The 11358-nt window shown below is 41.5% G+C and overlaps 1 protein-coding gene across 2 annotated transcripts in view; it reads right to left on the bottom strand.

Annotated features, from left to right (window-relative positions):
* Positions 1-825: 825 nt before the first annotated feature.
* LOC145531318 (aldo-keto reductase family 1 member C3) overlaps positions 826-11358 on the bottom strand; it is a 17444-nt gene continuing 6911 nt past the window's right edge. The window contains exons 3-11 of one of the 2 annotated variants that reach the window (XM_081553419.1): positions 10550-10741; positions 8876-9043; positions 7468-7584; positions 6125-6202; positions 5575-5697; positions 4487-4596; positions 3470-3635; positions 3194-3276; positions 826-1015 (exon numbers count right to left, since the gene is read on the bottom strand). In XM_081553419.1, the coding sequence (XP_081409545.1) occupies positions 973-1015; positions 3194-3276; positions 3470-3635; positions 4487-4596; positions 5575-5697; positions 6125-6202; positions 7468-7584; positions 8876-9043; positions 10550-10633 (972 nt within the window). In that variant the 5' untranslated portion in view covers positions 10634-10741 and the 3' untranslated portion in view covers positions 826-972. Of the gene's footprint in view, positions 1016-3193; positions 3277-3469; positions 3636-4486; positions 4597-5574; positions 5698-6124; positions 6203-7467; positions 7585-8875; positions 9044-10549; positions 10742-11358 lie in introns of those variants that run through there. The other variant, XM_081553420.1, reaches the window with a different exon arrangement.

Genomic DNA, 11358 nt, shown 5'->3' with positions numbered 1-11358 from the left:
GGAGACGCAAGAGATGCAGGTTCAATCTCTTGATCCGGAAGGGCCCCTGGAGAAGGGCCTGGCAACCCACTCCAGTATTCTTGCCTGGACAATCCCATGGACAGAAGAGCTTCCCAGGCTACAGTTCATAGGGTCACCAAGAGTCAGACATGAAGTGACATAGCACGAATGCACACACATTTGGAAAGGAAAATTATGAAGGTGTGAAATAAATTACATATTTTGTGAAAAGACAAGATAAACTTCAGCAACAAAAAATTCTTCTCTGCCCTTTGCAGTTCTCTCTCCTCACTGTGAATTGTGTGTCTGCATGACACGTGGATCAGACCTCCCCCATCAGAGGGAAGACCTGCTCAACCATGAAAAGCAACATTCTCCCAGCATCATAAGACAGTTCCTTAAAAGAGAGCATTCTATCTTGACCTTGTTAGGGGTTACATGACCCAGCACGATGATGCTTAGACCTGGATTATGTACACTGTCAATAATATGTCATTTGATGTACAGCCTTCTTTCTGAAAACTTCCATAACTGTACCTAGACCTCTAATGGACAGAACAGTTCTCAGAACTTTCTGAGATGCTCTTCCTTGAAGGTATTAACCCTCACATTTAAATCGAATAAAATTTTCCATTTCTTTCTTAGGTCAACTGACTAATATTTCACTGACAAAGGAAAATGCACCAAAGTTAAGTATTACTAAATGGATTAATCACAGGTTAGCTTCATTTTCTAAACTTCCTCTTTTATTTTCTAAATTTTATGTAGCTTACACGTATTATTTTAATTATTGGGAAGACAAGAATCAATACTTTCAAGCCTTCATTATTTCATAAAATGGTTTTTAATAAAGCAAAGGCAAGTTTTTGAAAGAGAGACACTTCCTTTAAGCACCTCTACCAAGTACAGAAATCCTCTTCACGGCCCTAGAAGCAAGACGTTCTGGTAGAATGCACGGTGTACAGCTCACAGTCAATATTCTTCAAAAAATGGATACTCAGGGTGACCAACACCCCTGAAAGAGAAAGAGGAGTGTTAATTTATTAAATCTGTCGTGTTGTCATAGAGAGCTTGACTCTGTGATGCAGTCAGGATGGGTTGACACTCTGAATCTACAAACACGTCCCTCCTTCTCCCCCAACAAGCACACAGGCAAGTGTCTGCTCCATGTGCGCACAGCACCTGCACGTCCAGTCCCAACATCCACATGTAATATCCACTCCACAGTGACAGGTAATTCGACTCAGGTTACAATTTATAAGAGGGCCCAAGAACGATGGCTAGGGGCTTCCCTGGTGGCTCAGTGGATAAGAATCCGCCTGCCAATCCAGGAGACACGGGTTCGATCCCTGGTCCAGGAAGACCCCATATGCCGTGGAACAACTAAGCCCATGCGTCACAACTACTGAGCTTGTGTTCTAGAGCCCGGGGGCCACAATTCCTGAAGCCTGTGCACCCGAGGGCCTGTGCTCCACAACAAGAGGAGCCACTGCAATGAGAAGCCCATGAAGCACAACTGCAGAGTAGCCTCCACTCGCCACAGCTAGAGAAAAAGCCCATGCGGCAACAAAGATCCAGCACAGCCAAAAATAAATAAAATTTTTCTAAATGTTTTAATAGTAAGGAAAGTGTTTTAAAAATGAATGATGGCTAAAGTGGAGTGGAGGTCATTTCCACCACAGGTAGAACTTAGGACCCTAGAGGGTGAAAAGGACAGCCCTTAAGGAATTAGCTGATCTTTTTCACACAACGTTCAGAAAATAACTACTGAAGCCGGCACACAGGGTGCCCCCTGTGAGGAACTTCTAATATAATGAAGAGATAACACATTCATCTGAGTGATCATAACTAGAGACTGAATCATTGTATAATTTATGAGAACGCTTGTTGTTCCTAATTAGCATTACCATTGTCTTCTGCTTCTTATGTTCTCATTTTTCTTCCTAAATCTGTTCTTTTCAATTCATGAAATAGTGTATTCTGAGCAATTCCATGTCAAAAGAGCTGTGCTGTTGACCTAAACCCACAAATGTGAGGAAGTCTAGGCATTCACAGCCTAATGAAGGAGCATATAGAAATATACTTCAAAGGCTGAGTACACAAAAGGATCCATCTTTTTTCATTTATCAAAATACAGCTTTACAAACAAGAGAGAGAGTTTTCAGCTCTTTCACTCAAAACTAAATGTTTGTTTTATCACTAAATCGTATTTCCTTCTCTTTAAACTTCCTTTCAACTTCTTTGTGTTTGATTAGCCTTTTGTCTCTTCGATCCTGACAACCACATGCAGTAATTCAGCAGTTGAAATTCCATGGAACTGACTGAGTCAAAGTCAAGGAGGTAGGGGCTCCCCGTGGGATGGAGCCCTGATGGACAAAGGCTATACTGGGGTGAGTCTGGACTCAAAAACCAGAGAGACCAGACGATCTAACCTGAGTGTGTCCTGCCAAGGACATGGCCATCGCTCACTGGAGGGTCAGTTAAGCTCATGATCTACTTGTAATTCATTTGGTGACATAAAGATGAAGAAATGGGAATTGGAACAGGGGGAAAAGGCTGATGAAGAGATAAATTTGAAAGAAATGAATGATGGCTTGGTAAAGAAATGCCCATTAGGGAGAAAAGCAACTAGACTCTTGGTGGGGGGGTGTTGAAGCAGGCCCACTGTGACCTCTCAGTACCCATGCACACTGGCCTTTGTGGGCCCCTCCTCCATAAAAACGTAAGCATGGCATTTTACAATTGTATTAGGATAAACATGAACGTGCTAAAGAATGGATTCATTATTACATGGTAATCATTAATATAATCATTTCTGCTGATGTGAAAAGAATTGAAGATGAAATATTTTAAGAAGCCCTTAAAAGAATAGTGGGTGGAAAGCACTGTGCTGTCTGTGTCCACAGGGTGCCTGGGCCCTGAAAGGAGGTGTACCAGACACAGGGATGAGCGGCACAAGGTAGTGAACTCACCACCATGTCATCTCTGGGCTGGCCTGGGCCCCAATCACATTTCTGTTGGTCAGAGATGGAGCATTGGAGGAAACCTTTCGTCTGAGGTCTGCAGGAAGCCTCTGGTTTACTCCTATGCTGGAAATTAGGACTGTCTCCCTAAAACTAAGCTTTGAAAAAGCTTAGTTTCCTGTTGACCTGCTGCTACAGAAAACTGTGTGAAACATCTGCAAGTCACTTACAGTAGTATCTCACTATATCTTATATTGATGTTAAGGCCATCGATTGCTTTCATATCTTCTGGAGTCAGTTCAAAGTCAAATACCTGGAAGGAAGGAAGAATGACGTTAACCTCTCCCCCCAAGGAGCCAGCCTTCCCCTGGGGACTGGAGGACTTTCCAACTGGATGGGGATAAGAAGAGGGGACAGGGAAGCGATACCTGTCCTCAGTTGGACAAAGAATGACCCTCATGAAGGATATTCCTTAGGATCCCTCTGCCCACAGCCCCACTCATCACCTGTATGTTCTCTTTGATCCGCTTCTTGTTGTAACTCTTGGCCAGAACCACAACCCCACGTTGTATCTGGTAGCGAAGGGCAACCAGAGCTGGGGTTTGCTTGTGCTTTTTGGCAATGGCAGAGAGAACCGGGTCCTCCAAGAGAACAGGGAGGTTCGGGTCCACCCTGGAAGGAATTTCAAAAGTGCTGAGACTTATTTGTGAGGCAACTTCCCAAACAGACCAAGTAGGTCCACTCTAAACAGTGCTTCTCAAAGTGTGGTCCATGGACCAACAGCATCAGTATCACTTGGGATCTTGTTAGAAATGCAAATTCCATGGCTGAGCTGAAGACCAACTGAATCAGAACTGCAACTGTGTCACCTCCCATTCTGTGTTTACATAGCTGTGCGGGTGATTTGAGTTGAGACAGTGCTGCTACATAGGTGGATTTTATTTCTTTTTTACTTCTCAATGGTGGTTTTCTTCTTTAATCACCATGAATAGAGAAAGAAAAGGAAAAGACTAGATTTTTTTTTCTTACTTTTCACTTTTCTAGGGTATTGATAAAAATGGAATAGTCTCAAAATGAGAGCAATTCATTTCACCATTAGTCTTCTATGGATGTTTAAAAAAATGCTTCACATTGGAATTTTTTCTATCATGATAGATCTGGGAGTTTCATATTACTATCCCAATTTTAAACATAAGGTAAGTGAGGCTAGAAATGCATATTTTTAGAAATGTGTTCATTAGTTAATAGATAAGTAAATCATGACATAAGCTTGTGTCTTTGATCTCAAAGAGGGATTATATAGAGATTTTAATACAGACACATGTCCCTGATGAATCTACAAGACGAATACAATGTAGAAAAATTGTCTGGGTGCTAGGAAAATAAAAGAGAAGAATTCTTTCCATCTTTCCCATTTCTCCCCTCTGCCTATGAGAGTTATCTGAGTACTGTACGATTTAAACTATTTCATCAAAAATTGAATTTCAAGGAAACTCCTTGTTGTCTTCATTAGGGTTCATTACCATCCTTTTAGTCGTTGGGATCCCAGAGCACAATAGGCAACAAGAACAATATCATGTGACTTGCAAAAATCCAACAGTTTGCTCTGATTGAGATAAGGGTGACATTCCACCTGTAGAATGCCAACAGAGAAGAGTGTCAGATTATATGAAAAGGTAATATTAACAGGACAGAGGAAGATTAAAAGTTTAAAAGGTGCTAAAGGAGAAACTGCAACTTACATGTAAACTGGAAATATCAACATCAAGAGAAAAATAGAGAAAAGTGTGTTTATATAGTTAATTTTATGATAGACATGGATGGGAAAACCAATCCAGGATAGAGAAAATTCCAAGATGGGCTCTACATTTGAGTAAATATTTCATCTAATGTTAGTATTACCAAGATCCTTTACCTTCACCCTCTTACCTGGATGATTTTCATCATCTATACTGTGCTTCCTGTTTCTGTACTGTACTCATAAATGCCAAGACACCAAGACTAAGGATTCAGTCATTCAAACCCCATACAAACTCTGAAACCCATCTTATATGACTTGTTCTTGGTGGTGGTGGTTTAGTTGTTAGGTCCTGTCCAATTCTTGCAACCCCCATGAACTGTAGCCTGCCAGGCTCCTCTGTTCATTCAATTTCTCAGGCAAGATATTGCAGTGAGTTGCCTTTTCCTCATCCAGGGGATCTTCCTGACCCAGGGATGGAGGCTGCTTCTCCTTCAGTGCAGACAGTCTTTACTAATGCTCCACTTGGGAAACTCATATTTTCATTGTCTTTCTTCCTGTACACAGTTCCCTCCGAGCACTTTCACATCAATTTCTGGTCATGCTTTCAGCTCAGGGAAACACCTCCTTCCTTCAGTTCTGCATGTCTAGTCTAACCCACTTCACTTCCATTACCTTCCCTCAGTCCCCACCACAATTTAACAGGAAGGTCTCCCACATTTTCTACCCCGATATTATCAGACACAGATATCATTGTGGGTCCTATTCTCTAGAATCTTCTGCCCATAAAGGAGGGGAGGACAGACAGACATCAGGCTCCAGTGCAAGAAGGAGGTTCTGAAGAACAGGAAGGAGAAGAGCCGAGCTGCTCACCTGGTTGCAGACGGGCTTGTACTTGAGCCCCGGCTTGTTCAGAATCTTCTCCAGCTGCTTGTGGTTGAAGTTGGACACCCCAATGGACTTAGTCAGCCCTGCATCCTTACACTTCTCCAGGGCCTGGGAGGAAGGGGTAGGTAACAGTCATGAACAGTCACTTGGAAGGGCAATAGAACAAAAATAAAAGCTGAAAAACAATCTGTAAAAAATGTCACCTGTCAAGAATTAGCATTGATTATAAGGAAGGAAAAAGGAGAAGAAGGTAAAGACACAAGAAGAATTACCATCTCCTCTTTAGAAAAACCTCAGAGAAGACATATCACGTGGAAGGAAATAGATGGCTGTCTTACTGGCCAAAATTCTCCTCCTCCACTCCTCCCTCTGAATATTTCAGCAATGGTTTCCTGGCCACAATCCCAGCATCCCAGCCCTTAGATTCATGAATTGCTGAGTCTGATGGTCCACAGCCCATACTCACAGGTGGAAGAAAGGAAGGAGGTTTCCCCTCTCCTGGTTCCTCCCCTGGTTCTCTCCTCCCCAGACTCACCTCCCACGTGTGACAGAGATCCACTGAGTCAAATATTAGTTTTCCATTTTCATCTTTTGGGACAAGTTCCTCCCCTGGCTGGAATGAAAGCAGTCATTTCAGAGATGTCACAAAGTAATTTCTCCACATTTAGCCAGCCTGCCAGCCACCAGGGATTAAACCTTCATGAGATAGGTTTACAACTTTCTAGATACTAATATTTGCAGTGATTGCATATGGAGTTGTAAGCAATGTCTTTAGAGGGAGGCTTATTCTAATCTCTTACACATAATATCTGTTGTAATAAATATAATTTTTCTATATCCTAATGGGACTCATAGTGGCTTATGTGAATTCTGTTTGTTTCCAGTACTTGCCCCTTTTGAAATGCCTCTTTTGAGTTGGGAATGGCAGTAAGCTACTTGGCTTGATTTCCCAAATAAAACTTGCAACCTTGACCTGCACTAGATAATCAGACTTCCTTTTCCCTCTGAGCATCTGATATCCTAGGGCAGGCATGTGAACTAGCAAGGCTCTCCTTAAGTTGATATGGAATGTGGATGATCCAGAAATGCTTTCAAATGTTCCTGACCATGAGCTTTGAGCTCCCCCAAAGCCATATTTGCCACCAATGGAAAATGTTCAGTAAAAATAAAGCAAACTTAGAGGATTGCTTTGATAAAAGTTTCTTTTTTTTGTTTGTTTGTTTTGTTTTTAAAAAGACATTTCTGAAGAGTACCTCAAATCTTTAGATCTCCATGGTTGGGACTTGCCATCTACATAGTCCTCCAAACTATTTTGCTTCAGATGGTTTGAGTAGATTCTATAACCTAAAATCAAGAGTTCTACATGATACAGTTCTTAGTGGTTGAATGCAGTCTACAAACATTGTGAAAACAGATATCAGTGTAGGCAAGGCTTCCCCAGTCCCTATAAAGGCAGGGAGGTTTAGACCTACCCAGAAAGAGCACTACCCAATCTGCTCAACTTGAAAGAGCAGATAAACTCATCCGGTTCAATGTAAGGCAGTGTCATGCTCAGCACGGCTGCACCAAACTCTGGATTCATGAAATCCCCAGAGACTCAGGCGTCATAATCTTGACTGTGTGTGGAACTCACATATTTTTATTTTCACAAGTTTTTGAGTCAGATTATTTAACTCCTTTCTCTGGGAGGCAGGTAACGTATTCAAAGAAACTCAGTAAAAAGAGGATCACAAATGATTATTTGGGAGGATTCTGCTGTAGTGAGGGCTTCCCTGCAACCTACTAAGGAAAATCTTGTCACCCATCCATGCCAGTTTATAAGCATTCTGAGGCAAGAAAAAACATATATGTGATTGATTTTAAAAATAGATTGCCAACCTTCAGAGCCACTGGAAAATGAATAATATAGAGATCGACATAGTCCAGTTGAAGATTTTTCAGTGACTTTTCCAAGGCTGGTCGGACCAACTCTGGACGAAGGGAAGTGGACCAAAGCTGCAGAAGTTAAACAATAAGAGTTGTGTTAAAGTAATTTTTTAGGTAATTTGGTGGCAGGTGTGGGGAGCCCTAAATGTGAAGCTGAAGAGATCTTAGCTCCCTGGTTAGGGATGGAACCCAGGCTCATGGTAATAATACACTGAGCCCCAACCACTGGATGCCCAGGGAATTCCAATACTTCAGGTATTTTTTTTTTCTTCTTTCATCTAACATTTAGACATTTGAGGGCTTCCCTGGTGGCTGAGATAGTAAAGAATCTGCCTTCAATGCAGGAGACTCTGGTTTGATCCCTGGGTTGGGAAGATCCCCTGGAGAAGGGAATGGCAACCCATTCCAGTATTCTTACCTGGAGAAGATCCCCTGGAGAAGGAGACCCACTCCAGTATTCTTGCCTGGAGAATTCCATGGACAGAGGAACCTGGCAGGCTGTAATCCACGGTGTCACAAAGAGACGGACACAACTGAAGGACTTGTCTAACACTTTAGACATTTTTACTGATTAAAACAAATGACCCCAAGAAAGATGCTCATTTTCCTTTTGAGGTCCTTTTCGGCCTAACTTACCCATGTAAGCTTTATTATTTGTTTAAATTATCATCAGGTGAATCAGACAGATTCTTATGTCAGTCACAATGGAGTGAAATGAAGAAAGAGATAAAAAGAATTATTGAATAATTACCATGGTCATCGTCTGAATTATGTTTGATAGAACCTGAAACCTGTTCACAAACTTGCTCTAACTGGATCAAACAATCAGATCTCTCAGAACTAATTAATACTTTGCTGTTTATGCAACTGTAGGGAAAAGACCTTGAAAATATTAACATGGGCAGAAGATAAGTCAAGACACTTTGGCTAGATCTTGTGTGATACACAAAGTGCCTCTCCTAATGCTCTAGTACCGGCAGATCTAACAACTGATTCAGAATGAGAAGAAATTCTAGAAAGTCTACCAGGTGATAAGGAAAGCTATAATCTGATCACTGTTCTGTCTGATTCGTTCACCCATACTAAATCTCATTGCTCTGGTCTAGGCTCAGAGAAGCATGTGACTAATTTAAAATCAAAATTTAAACACACCGATGGTGAGAAGTGTATAATTACACTCTTCCTTTGGTGGGGAGGAGGGGTAAGTTTTGGTGAAGAAGGACTAGATTTAATATATAAATATGTGTGAAAAAAGTTGTAGCAATAAACACCATCGACTAAGGAACTACTGATCCTCTTACCTAATTGTCACCTGCACACAATCACTTACACACATAAGCACACACAAAACACACAACACCTTTGAAGTGTAGAATATGTCTTCTCTCTTCACAGTGCCATCGGCAATCTTGCTTCGAATGGCCTGGCCAACCTGCTCTTCATTTTGGTACAAATGAGCACTGTCAATATGGCGGAACCCAGCCTCTATAGCAAATTTGGTGACCTCCAGAGCTTCACTCTTAGGAACCTACATAAGCAACAAAAGTACAAGTTAAATATTCACATGATTAAGAGATTGCTAAGGCCCAGGTTGATCTTCCCAAGAACCCACTTTTCTTTGTGCCTTTGGTTAGTTCTGTATGTGTGGTGATAAACTCATGACAGTTTCCCTGAACATTGTTCTTGCTCAGTCACCAAGTCATAGCCAAGTCTTTGAGCCCTCAGAGACATCAGACTTCCCTGTCCTTCACTATCTTCTGAACTTTGTTTAAACTCATGTCCATTGCATCAGTGATGTCATCCAACCATCTCATCGTCTGTCATCTGCTTCATTCCTAGTAAGTAACTAAACGAACATCCAGAAACATTTAATATCAGGCAGTCAGTGGTTGATTGCTGGCATCAGAGGACCCCAAGACCACTCCAAGTTTCAGAGATTTGCTGGAAGGTTGTAGTATAACCTGGGCATGAAGAGGGAAGACATATTCTACACTTCAAAGGTGTTGTGCATTTTATGTGTGCTCTTGTGTGTAAGTGATTGTGTGCAGGTGACAATTAGGTAAGAGGATCAGTAGTTGTTTGGTCAATGGTGTTTATTGCTCCGACTTTTTTCACACATATTTATATATTAACATGGGCAGAAGTATAAGGTTGTAGCCATAGATGTGATTTATACTGTGAGAACTTTGAGGCAAAATCAATAAAGGTGTAAGTTGCCTGGTAAAAGCATCAAGAAAGCAGGTGAAAACTATTGAGACCTCTGTCTACCAGTGAAGCCACACAGAATACACTAAATAAAAACTGTATTCAAGGTGTACAAAGCTATGTCCCCATAAAAGATCCATTGTTAATGATCACCAACACCCCTCTTATGACCAAGCACTGAAAATTATACTTTAATAAAAACACATTATGAAACCCAAGGAAACATTGCAAAACCTTGCCTGTAAGACTGTAGCTTATCCCCTCAAATGACACTATATTCTCCATTAGAAGAAGTTTCCAAGCAGAAAGAGAAGTACAGGCAAAACACAGCTGGAGTGTCTTGCCTGGCACCAAGGAAGCACCCCACAGTAGAAAAGAAATTGTCTCCCATTAGTTTTCAGTCACCTCATCTTTGAGAACTTTTACCTCAAATATTTCTCTGGGTCATGTCTTTTCAGAAGGAGCAAAGAATTCTCGAACTAATTAAATACACAGAGAAACCCCACCATCGCAATCCCCCTCAAAGCAAAGCAGCTGACAGTCAGTGTTCTTGACAGCCGAGTCTCACCGCTTCTGCCAAGCTGGGAAAGAGACAGAAACTGGAATGGAACCCAGAGTAATCTGCAGGGGAGCACAGCCTCAGACCCTGATGCAGAGTGAAGACTGGATGCTCTCTCCCCTTTCACAGGGCATGGTTCTAGCCTGGTTAGTGGAACCTCGTGATCTTCCCAGAGTCACCCAGGAACTCAGTGCTTGACAACCCAAGTCCTTTCCTCTCATGTTACATTCACTTAGTATTTATATCTCACCCCACAGCCACTAATGTTACCTCTGGAGGTGCAAAGGTTCCAAATCCCAGGACAGGAATGAAGTGGCCATCATTAAGCTTCACTCTCTGGCCTTTGGGATCCATTGCTTATTGCTCCTCTGAGTAAGAAGACCGATTTTTTCTTCTGCCTTCAGAGGTTATAAATAACAGGAAGTTAACGCCTCAGCTGACTGTCCAATGTTAGCAGATACACTGTAGGAGGAAAAGGATTAAATGAGTCCAACAGGGCAAGAGGAGTATTTAGCCACTTAGCTTGTTTGTTTTTTTCTTATGAGAATATCTTGTTATATAATGATGACATGTGCAGAACAATTACTGACCATATGTTACACAGAAACCTCCAATGCCAGTCATTTCATTTTTTTATTAAGAAGCCCACTCTTGATCAAACATCATTTCAAACAACTGTCTTGTAGTACATACAAACACACAAGTCACACAATTTGAAAGAAAGTTTAATAAGCATTTTTTAAAATGTAAACCCTTAATAAAAAATAACAATATCAAATGAAAACAAACTGCCTTTTTACATTTCCCGCCAGCAAAATTATTTTGCTTTACAGACTTGTACTAGTGGAGGTTTAGTTGCTAAGTCCTGTCTGACTCTTTTACAACCCCATGGACTCTAGCCTGGCAGGTTACTCTGTTCATGGAATTTCCCAGCAAGAGTACTGGAGCGGGTTGCCATTTACTATACCATGGAAAATTCCTGACCCAGGGATATAACTCATGTCTCTTACAAATCCTGCACTGACAGGCAGATTCTTTAATACTGAGCCACCTGAGAAGCCCTTACAGATTTGACAAGG

The sequence above is a fragment of the Giraffa tippelskirchi genome, chromosome 13, assembly GCF_054371585.1.
Source record: "Giraffa tippelskirchi isolate mGirTip1 chromosome 13, T2T-mGirTip1v1.2.pri, whole genome shotgun sequence".
NCBI classification, from domain to species: domain Eukaryota; kingdom Metazoa; phylum Chordata; class Mammalia; order Artiodactyla; family Giraffidae; genus Giraffa; species Giraffa tippelskirchi.
Note: the sequence above shows the minus strand (reverse complement) of the source record. Positions and strands in the feature narration are given on the sequence as shown.